At 41.0% G+C, this 11,042-nt stretch overlaps 1 protein-coding gene across 2 annotated transcripts; it reads right to left on the bottom strand.

Annotated features, from left to right (window-relative positions):
- Window positions 1-2,976: 2,976 nt before the first annotated feature.
- On the bottom strand, window positions 2,977-10,793 carry LOC139416067 (interleukin-13 receptor subunit alpha-1-like). Of its 2 annotated transcripts, none has more exons than XM_071164317.1 (9): window positions 10,513-10,793; window positions 8,635-8,765; window positions 8,005-8,146; window positions 7,633-7,735; window positions 7,213-7,385; window positions 6,840-6,976; window positions 6,490-6,625; window positions 4,797-4,896; window positions 2,977-4,661 (listed from the first exon to the last, which is right to left on the bottom strand). In XM_071164317.1, the coding sequence occupies exons 1-9, from the start codon at window positions 10,580-10,582 to the stop codon at window positions 4,487-4,489; spliced, it is 1,167 nt and encodes a 388-aa protein (XP_071020418.1). In that variant the 5' UTR covers window positions 10,583-10,793; the 3' UTR covers window positions 2,977-4,486. The 2 variants fall into 2 exon arrangements, with proteins under 2 accessions (XP_071020418.1, XP_071020419.1); XM_071164318.1 differs by having other exon boundaries at window positions 6,574-6,625.
- Between the last annotated feature and the right edge of the window lie 249 nt (window positions 10,794-11,042).

Genomic DNA, 11,042 nt, shown 5'->3' with positions numbered 1-11,042 from the left:
AAACTGCCCATTGATGTTAAACCATTCCCTTACCTGAGCAGCTCGGTGGATACTGACATTGTCCCACACTATCACATAGGTGGGAATGGGATTCTCATTTAGCTCTTGACCCTGCTGCTCTTGAACCTGCTGCTCAAATAAAATATCTCTTAGATTGGCAATAAATCTTAGAAGGTGCTGGGTGTTATATGGCCCGAGTGTAACATGGTGATGTAGAACACCATGGTTGCTGATAGCAGCACAGATTGTGACATCGCCACCTCGTTGACCAGGGACTTCAACAATGGCCCGCTGTCCAATCATGTTTCGGCCTCTCCTTCTCCTCTTTGTTAGATTGAAGCCTGCTTCATCGACAAAGATGAACTCATGGGGTCTGTCCAAGGATTCCAAGTCAAATATTGTCTGTGTAGAAATACAATATACTGTATGTAGGATTTTGTAAGTCGTACAGAGACAGTGCTATACTGTAGAGTACAATTAGGCTTCTGATTCACATACATTGTATGTACTGAAGAGTAATGTCATTCACATAGTATGTGTTAGTACTGTAGACAATCTGGATTACAGTAAATGTTAGGCCCCCTGGGCTGTATACAGCGTTCCTCACTGAGTTCCCTGAATTCCTATTGGACATTGTAGTCATTGCAGATAATATTCACATGTTTGGTGACTTCAATATTCACATGGAAATGTCCACAGACCAATTCCAAAAGGCATTCGGAGCCATCATAAACTTAGAGGGTTTTGTCCAACATGTTTCTGGACCTAAGTATTGCGACAGTCATACCCTGGATATAGTTTTGTCCTGCATAATAAATATTTTGGATCTGTCGTACAACAATCTTATTTTGTTTTCAGACCCCAACCAAGGATTATCAAAAGCTGCGCTATAAAAACTCGAACAACCCAAAAATTCCTAGATGCCCTGCCAGACTCCCTCCACCTACCCAAGGACGTCAGAGTACAAAAATCAGTTAACCACCTAACTGAGGCTCCACATTTAACCTTGCGTAATACCCTTAATACAGTCGCATCCCTAAAAACAAAAAACAGTTGTCACAAGAAATTAGCTCACTGGTATACAGACAATACCCAAGCCTTGAAGCAAGCTCGCAGAAAATGGGCACGGAAATGACGCTCCATCAAACTGGAAGTCTTCGACTAGCTTAGAAAGACAGTGCCGTGCAATATCAAAGAATCTGCTCGATCAGCCTAATTTTCCAACCTAATTGAGGAGAATAAGAATAATCCTAAATTTATTTTTGCTAGTGTTTCAAAGCTAACTAAAAAGCAGCATTCCCCAAGAGAGGATGGCTTCACTTCAGCAGTGAGCAATTCATGAACTTCTTCGACGAAAAGATCATGATCATTAAAAAACAAATTACGCTCCCCGGTGGCGCAGTGGTTGAGGGTGCTGTACTGCAGTGCCAGCTGTGCCACCAGAGACTCTGGGTTTGCACCCAGGCTCCGTCGTAACCGGCTGCAACCGGGAGGTCCGTGGGGCGACGCACAATTGGCCTAGTGTCGTCCAGGTTAAAAAGCAAATTACACACTCCTCTTTGAATCTGTGTATTCCTCCAAAGCTCAGTTGTCCTGAGTCTGCACAGAACTGCTAGGATCAATGGAGACACTCAAGGTTTTTAATCCTGTATCTCTCGACACATTCACAAAAATAGTCATGGCCTCTAAACCTTCCAGCTACATACTGGACACTATTCCAACTAAACTACTGAAAGAGCTGCTTCCTGTGCTTGGCTGTCCTATGTTGAACATAATAAACGGCTCTCTATCCTCCGGATGTGTACCAAACTCACTAAAAGTGGCAGTAGTAAAGCCTTTCTTGAAAAAGCCAAACCTTGACCCGGAAAATGTAAAAAACTATCGGCCTATATCGAATCTCCCATTCCTCCCAATTTATTTTGAAGAAGCTGTTGCGCAGCAACTCACTGCCTTCCTGAAGACAAATAAAGTATACGAAATGCTTCAGTCTGGTTTTAGACCCCATCACTGTACTGAGACTGCACTCGTGAAGGTGACAAATTACCTTTTAATGGCTTCAGACCAAGGCTCTACCTCTGTCCTTGTTCTCCTAGATCTTAGTGCCACTTTTGACACCATCGATCGCCACATTCTTTTGGAGAGATTGGAAACCCTAATTAGACTACACCAGTGGCACTCATTGTGCAGCCTGCATGCATGCATTTTCCATTCATAATACATAACAATGATACAATTTAAATTCAATGCGTTTAATGCAAGGCTGAATCACAGTGTCTCCCGAACCCCCCCCATCTCAGCCTCCGTATCTATGGTGCAATAGTCTATGTATCGGGGGGCTAGGGTCAGTCTGTTATATCTGGTGTAATTCTCCTGTCTTATCTGGTGTCCCGTGTGAACTTAAATATGCTCCCTCTAATTCTCTCTATCCCACTCCTCCCGGAGGACCATGCCTCAGGACTACCTGGTCTGATGACTCCTGGCTGTCCCCAGTCCATCTGGTCTTGCTGCTGCTCCAGTTTCAACTGTTCTGCCTATGGAACTCTGATCTGTTCACCGGACATGCTACCTTGTCCCGGACCTGCTATTTTCGACTCTCTCTCTCGCTCTTTCTACTGCACCTGCTGTCTCGACCTCTAAATGCTCGGCTATGAAAAGCCAACTGACATTTGCTCCTGAGGTGCTGGCTTGGTTCCTCTCTAGGTTTCTTCCTAGGTTCCTGCCTTTCTAGGGATTTTTCCTTTCCACTGTACTTCTACATCTGCATTGCTTGCTGTTCGGGATTTTAGTCTGGGTTTCTGTATAAGCACTTTGTGACATCTGGTGATGTTAAAGGGGCTTTATAAATACATTTGATTGAGTGATAATTGGGAAAAATCAAGTTGATGATTTTACAGACATGAAAAACAGGGAGATGAAGAGAGGAAATGGTTTAAATATCAAGGTATTGTCGTGGAAATTACCACTAAGGACTCCAAGTCAAAGTTTAATGAACACATCTTTATTGATATCTTTATTGATATTGAAGCTCTCATTGATATTGAAGCTCTATTGAAGCTCTCATTAGGGCAGCAATACGAGACAGTGCAGAGAGGCGGGGGAAATGTTCTAGCTGTATTTTGATAAGCATAGGCGAGCCGTGCTCTGATACAGCAACCTATGGATTACAATGAAGGATTTTGGGTTTCCTTGGGATTGGGACGATAGGTAAATAGCCTTTATATAAAGGCTAGTGAGTCAATAGATAAATAATACATTTGATTTGGGCTAAATTATTGCATGCTAAATGTTTCTGATCAGGGATAGATGAGCAAATGAATAAATGAGCTACCATTTCCACTTGCACAGCCAGAGAGCAATTAACCAAATATACAGACAGAGATTCAGTGAAACAAAATCACATTGATTGATTATCAGATATGTCACAGGTTTTTGGTTGGGAGTAGGACAAACTACTACGCAAGTGAAGAGCAAAATAGAGCAAAATAGAGAAAAAAAAAGATTATCATTAGCACACTACAACGTAGCCTAATGGTTACCAAATATCCAAATGGAGATTCAGTGAAAACAAAAATGTGACATTGATTTATCTAGACGAGTCCCCTAAGCTTGTCTCAAAGCAGCGTGATGGCGCTGGCCCGGTCAAAACGGTGCTGAAATTATAATCTACGTGACCACACACAACTATTGCTTTAAATTAGTATAACGGTTGGATATGACTTTGGGAGTTTCAGTATAAGCATGAATTTGATACATGCCTTCAATTGCATTAGAATACCTTTTTACAATATTTTCATAATTCAGATGATCATAATAATGTGAGTTTTCCTCTCTCTGTGCTTTTTCTGGCCCAATGTCCGTTTCCTCATCTCCTCACTCCGCTACCGTCCACCTCCGGCCTTTTTGTTCTCAACACCAGTTTAAATCAACATAGCCTACTGTTTTCCAGAAATCTTGCTTTTTTTCGCATTCGGGCTATTTTATTTCTGTGATGTCGGACTAGGCCTGGGCTCCGACTTCATCTCACCAGGCTCGGGTCGGACCGGGATCGAATTTTGAGTTCTGATGATAACTGTAAATCGCATTTGTTTCTCGTGTGCAGTCAGGCAGTGTCAAGTATGTGTGTGCTTTGAATTTATGGAGACTTTGTGTGAAGTAAATAAGCTAAGGTAAAAGCTTACCTGTTTGGATAATGTGCCATTTTATTTTTAGCTAATTTGCTGCTGCGCGTGTGTATTTTGTGGAATTGCATTAGTGCAACATTGGTGGGAAATGTTGTAGTTTCCCGGGTCTTGTCATTAAAAAAAATTCAGGAAATGTGAAGAGTGGTCCTGGGACAGTCCGGGGATCCCAGTTACTGTTGTTAAATCTCAAAGTATCCCATGTTGAGTCAAAAAGCCACCACCACACAAGGTTAAAACACTGAGGTCCTCCCAGTCTGCTGGACCACTACCAGCTTGTCCACAGGTTCACTGTATATTCATGTTTCTCATGACTCTGGCTGCTGAGGAAGAGGGGATTGTACTAGGGTGATCTTACAGTCTACTTCCTCTTGTGCTGGGATGTAGAGGTTCTCATTAATGCTCATCTCATTGTTGTTGTTGAACATATCACTGATGAGGTTGGTTGGCTTGGGAACTTTGGGGAGGATCTTGTCCTTGTGTCTATAGGCAGAAGACACAGTCATTTGGTATAATATCTAAAAAAGGACCTACAATATATGCATCACCATTCAGAGATCGCAGTATCCCATATTTTGTGGAGTGAATTCAGACGTGTATAGATTGATGTGTACTCACTTCCTTATACAAAAACAAACCAGGATGGAAACTATAACCGCCATGACTGAAATGAAGACGGCTGCAACATGCAGGTGCCAATCCCGATTCCCATCTTTACCTAAACAAACAAACAACAACGTCAGGATAGAGGTTTACATATAACCGGCTAATAAGATGTTAAATCCACTTCAATCAGTGTACATGAATGGGAGGAGACAGATTAAATAAAGATGTTTAAGCCTTGAGACAATTGAGACATGGATTGTGTATGTCAAATCAAATCAAAGTTTATTTGTCATGTGCGCCGAATACAACACGTGTGGACCTTACAGTGAAATGCTTATTTACAGGCTCTAACCAAGAGTGCGAAAAAAAGGTATGTGTGTGTGTAGGTAAGTAAAGAAATAAAACAACAGTAAAAAGACATTTGAAAATAAGACTAGCAAGGCTATATACAGACACTGTTTAGTCAGGCTTATTGAGGTAGTATGTACATGTAGGTATGGTTGAAGTGACTATGGGGGCCCTTCAGGGGTGTGTGCTCAGTCCCCTCCTGTACTCCCTGTTCACTTATGACTGCATGGCCAGGCATGACTATAACACCATCATTAAGTTTGCCGATGCCACAACAGTGGTAGGTCTGATCACCGACAACGATGAGACAACCTATAGGGAGGTCAGAGACCTGGCCATGTGGTGCCTAGACAACAACCTCTTCCTCAACGTGATCAAGACAAAGGCGAGGATTGTGGACTACAGGAAAAGGAGGATCGAGCACTCCCCCATTCTCATCGACAGAGCTGTAGTGGAGCAAGTTGAGAGATTCAAGTTCCTTGGTGTCCACATCAACAACAAACTATCATGGTCTAAACACACCAAGACAGTCGTGAAGCGGGCATGACAAAGCCTATTCACCCTCAGGAGACTGAAAATATTTTGCATGGGTCCTCAGATCCTCAAAAAAGTTCTACAGCTGCACCATCGAGAGCATCCTGACTGGTTGCATCACTGCCTGGTATGGCAACTGCTTGGCCTCCGATCGCAAGGCACTACAGAGGGTAGTGCATATGGCCCAGTACATAACGGGGGCCAAGCTTCCTGCTATCCAGGACCTCTATACCAGGTGGTATCAGAGGAAGGCCCTAAAAATGGTCAAAGACTCCAGCCACCTTAGTCATAGACTGTTCTCTCTGCTACCGCACGGCAAGAGCTACTGGGGCGCTAAATCTAGGTCCAAAAGACTTCTTAACAGCTAATAAAATGGCTACCCAGACTATTTGCATTGCCCCGCCCCCCCCTCTCTTTTACGCTGCTGCTACTCTCTGTTTATTATCTATGCATAGTCACTTTAACTCTACCTACATGTACATATTACCTCAATTACCTCGACTAACCGGTGCCCCCGCACATTAACTCTGCACCGGTACCCCCTGTATATAGCCTCGCTATTGTTATTTTACTGCTGCTCTTTAATTAACTTAAAAATAATAATAATAATTTTTACTCTTACATTTTTTACTTAACACATTTTTTCTTAAAACTGCATTATTGGTTAAGGGTTTGTAAGTAAGCGTTTCATTGTAAGGTCTCCCTACACCTGTTGTATTCGGCGCATGTGACAAATACAATTTGTTTATACCAGCTCCATTTTATTTAGCTCATAATTATGAGAGGATGGCCCAAGAAGAAAGAAAGAACGGGGAAACCATACCATATATTTCCTCCTCAGTCCAGTCACCCTCTCCCATACCACACAATTGTAAAAAGATGGGTTTAATGCGAACACGATACTGACAGTGAGGGTCATAGTTCACCATGATCCAAGTCTTGTCTTCTAAGGACATACTCTGGAACGACATTACAGCAACAGACATTTGAGTGCTTTTACTCTACTAAACCTACATACTGTAATTCAAGACAACAAAGTTGATAAATAAAAGTGTACTTTATACAGTGGCTGGTTGTAAAAGACAATAATATTTTTGCAGACAAGTACTAAAAAGAAACAATGGCAGATTCACTGCCCATACAGAATCACTACCCACACTTCTCTTTCCTTACCTCAGGTATTTTACATCTGGTATAGTTGATGACGTACTTCCAACAGTGTGGATGTCTTATGTCTGGTGAAATCCAGCTAATATTGAGGTTGCTCCCTTCCTCTGTGATCTTCAAATCAAGAGGTATAGGCTGCACCACTGCAGGAAGCATGGACAGGGAAAGAGATAATAAAGCAACCTCTGAGAGAAAAACTGTATACATTGATGAAAATTAGATGCAAATTAAGCCAAATTGCCACGGGATGTTGATGCAACGTGATTACGATGATGTTAATTAAATAATAAGGAAACTATGATGACTCAGACTATTTATTATTTAGATTTTAGCCTCAGATTTAGCCTGAAGAGTGAAAATAGAGTAGTTTTAGTCTTACCATGGTCCTGAGGATTCACTTCGAAGGTATTCCGTACCGATGAACCGTTGAGAGTCCCATTGACCTGGAAGAAGATCCGCGTGTGGGAGTCTCCTCTCAGATGACATCCTGTCCTCTGATTGCCGTTGTACAGGTACTCATTGCATTCCGATACCTTACTCATATTTTTTAACCTGAAAAATCAGAAATGACGGGACTGAGATTGTATAGGTGTTGTCATAGTTACGGTCCTAAATATTTCCTAACCACATGACCCAATCAGGAAAAACATTGGGTCATAGATATAACAACTGAAAAACCAGCTAAACAAAAGACTATCTTTGTAACTCTTCATCTATATTTTGTTGAATATAAACACTCTTCCACAGCCTTGTACTGGACCGTGAGTGGTGGAGAAGCAGGAAGTAGAATTGTTCTCACCCGTAGTAAAGCTGGAGGTCTTCTGGGACCTGATTGGCTAGGAGCCAGCTGCAGTTCATGGCCTTAGAGGTGTAGAGAAAACATTTGAAGTTCGTCACCAACTCTGTTATAGGAGAGAGAGAAAGAGCGAGAGGGTAGAGAGCGAGAGAGAGAGAGATTTACACCCAAGTGAATGACATTAACCCTATAGTATACTGTATATGGCCAGTTCCCTGGACAGAGATTGTCTAGTACTGGCCTAAAAAGTATGTTTATGGAGATCCTCCTTAAAATTTGCGTTGTTTCCAATACTAGGTTTAATCTGATTTGGAAAAACAGCCCATAGAGAGTGACAGAGTTGTTTAGGAGAACATTCTGTTGTTGATAACCAACCTGTGGGGGCAGGGATGGTGTGAACTACAGTTTGACTCATCTGTGTCTTGTTACACTGAGTTTGTATGAAGAAACGCACACCTCCCATCAGAGGAAAACACTCCTCTAACCGTGTTTCCTTCTTCCTCCTGATTATGTTCTTCTGTGAGGAGAAGAATTAAAGATATTACAGAGGGAATTAATTTAGGAACTTAACAGGAATAAGGGGCTATCTACCAATGTTTAATGTGCCCATAGAGCTCTGGTCAAAAGTAGTGCAGTATATAGAGCACAGAGTGCCATTTGGGATGAAGCCTTAGTCTGGGTGATGATGGGTTGGTTGTTGGTTTAGTGTTTTATGGAAATGTTCAGTATGAGTCTGTGAAAAAATATTTTGGCTTCAGAGGTCAATAAATGTAATCTAATCTAAAAAAAAAAATCATCCAAAGTAAAGTATAACATTAGCTTTTTAACTTGATCTAGTGCCAGAATACAAGTACTGCCGGCAGTACGAGGAAGTGTTTATATTACTGCACATCTGTAGGCCTACAACCCATTGGAAAACAGTGGGCAGACAGTCAATCATGTTCAACAGACAACTCTATTCGGTTGACCGATGATAGCTAGGACGGCCTGTAACGTTTTCCTCACCTTGCCTATCCTTGACATATTGATATGGTATTTACATCTCTGACTATCAACATTCTCCAGTAGACTCCATGAAAGCTCCCAGCAGAACTCGTTCGTCCAAGAGAAAGTCACATTTCTTGGTGATGGGAGCTCTAAAGGAAAAACAATAACAACTCTTATTATGGTCATGCTCAAGGGTTAAGTGGGATACATACAGGGGTATAAAGGGGTTGTAAATCAAATCAAATGTTAATTGCCACATGCGCTGACTACAACCTTACCGTGAAATGCTTACTTACAAGCCCTAAACCAACAATGCAGTTTTTGCACATTTGGGCAGTTTTGATACATTTTTAACAGAAATACAATGGTTCTTTGGATCAGTCTAAAACTTTGCACATCCACGGCTGCCATCTAGTGGCCAAAATCTAAATTGCACCTGGGCTGGAATAATACATTATGGCCTTTCTCTTGCATTTCAAAGATGATGGTATAAAAAAATACAAAAGAATGGTTGGTTTTTTTCTTTGAATTATCTTGTAAGAGATCTATTGTGTTATATTCTCCTATATTCATTTCACATGTCCACAAACTTCAAAGTGTTTTCTTTCAAATGGTACCAATAATATGCATATCCTTGCTTCAGGGCCTGAGCTACAGGCAGTTAGATTTGGGTATGTCATTTTAGACGAAAATTGAAAAAAGGGGCCGATCCTTAAGAGGTTCCGATCCTTAAGAGGTTCGTTGTTGAGATCTGATATTATGTGCAGCGCAGGCCAATGTCATAAGACTATATTCAACCAATCACGTTTCTGAAATCGTTTCGCGCAAAATTCCAGCTAAACTCGGAGATTACAAAACGAGTGCTTCTGACGAAGAGCTACAAAAGTAAGTAAATAGCCCCATTAGACTGAAAGATATATGGTCATTTCGTCAAATGTGTGAGGCTCTCCAGTCTCCATGCTCATTAGTTGCTCATTCAACATATTTGAGGCTACTTCACAGTCCCGTTTTAAAAGTCTCCCTTCCTAACTGATTTACATTCCCTGAGACCAACCAGAAATGTTTATTTGGCCAAATATTCCCAGGCTGTCCTAAAAAGAAATTCGCGAGAAAAATGAATAGGCTAGGTAGGTGTGGCTGGTGCGCTTAAGTTAACTCGTTCAGTGTAGCGCCAGAGCGTCACTTCTCACAGTAGTGCTTATTTGATCAAATTAGATCAAAGCTGAATCAATGTCTTGGAAGATCACATAATGATTAATTAGCATCATACATAACATAAACAAATATGCCTATAATAGCATAGTATAACGTTACTATTATAACAAAAACACCACACCAGTTCTTATGGGATTTTTGTTGGCTGAATAGTCCAACAACAGTAACTCTCATGTTGCCAAAACTCAACAGCGCGCGAATGCAGGCTACAAGGCAGAATGTGCTTTGATTGAAACAAAATACAGTAAGGCTATATAGTTAACACCATCTGCTCTAATTGAATTGCCAGAAGATCTAAATGCCTCCAAAACAAATATATAATGTAGGCTACACTGTCCAGCCAATGTTCCGTGAAATCATCAATTTGTTCTGCATTTGGGAATTTTAAATGTGGTCAACGGTATAGCATTCCCATTTTAATTAAATACACAATACGTGTATCTGCCTAATTTATTACACAGTAATCTGTTCACTCTAGATCACCTCGGTATGCACTTGCAAGTATGGACAAAGTTTGTGGTGAAAATATTTGCGCAACTTGTCACTCTGACGTTATTAACGGGAAACGTCCTGAGTGCCAAACCAAGTTTAATAAAGACATAAACTGAACATATCAAACGATACGACCAGATAGCCTACGACCATGGTATAAAAAAAACTGTATAAAAAATATGATATTACCTGTTTCAGGCTGTGTAGCTACGAATGAAACGAAATAGTACAAGACGAAAACTCCCCAGCATTTGTACATTTTATCAACCTATGCGAGTGATCTCTGTCAAGACCTGTCAGTCCCGACCGAATTCTATCCAAAATAAAGTTCTCAACAGATGTTGCGCTGTTCAGTTAAAACGGATGGAGAAAACCAGGGATCCAACAAAACCGAAAAGAAACGTGGAAAACAGCTGTTTGTTGTGCTAAGAAAGAAGGATCTTACAATTCTCCCGATCCTGCTCTGAAATGAAAGTGGGCGGAGTTTGAGCAGTGGCTGTATCAACTCAGTTTATAGTTACTGTGTAGCTGTAGCCGAAACAAAGCCTAATTGAGTTTTCACCTCTAAATAAGTCAGTTGTTATGGATGCATTGACATCCATTGTTCAATATTTTCACATGGACTGGAAGTACATTATTTTACCATTAGAAATATTAAATACTTTTTCATAATTTCTGTATATAGGCCTACTCTATTTCTAAGATTCAAAGTAGGATGA

Source organism: Oncorhynchus clarkii, chromosome 9 (genome assembly GCF_045791955.1).
Source record: "Oncorhynchus clarkii lewisi isolate Uvic-CL-2024 chromosome 9, UVic_Ocla_1.0, whole genome shotgun sequence".
Taxonomy (NCBI): domain Eukaryota; kingdom Metazoa; phylum Chordata; class Actinopteri; order Salmoniformes; family Salmonidae; genus Oncorhynchus; species Oncorhynchus clarkii.
This window is presented reverse-complemented; position numbering and strand designations above follow the sequence as displayed.

Excerpts from the sequence above, each read along its gene's own strand:
- LOC139416067 (XM_071164317.1), bottom strand. The coding sequence starts at position 10,582 with ATGTACAAATGCTGGGGAGTTTTCGTCTTGTACTATTTCGTTTCATTC. Across the intron at positions 7,736-8,004 it reads CACCATCCCTGCCCCCACAG|AGTTGGTGACGAACTTCAAA; the intron begins GTTGGTTATCAA and ends CTCCTATAACAG. Across the intron at positions 7,386-7,632 it reads GACCTCCAGCTTTACTACGG|GTTAAAAAATATGAGTAAGG; the intron begins GTGAGAACAATT and ends CTGATTTTTCAG.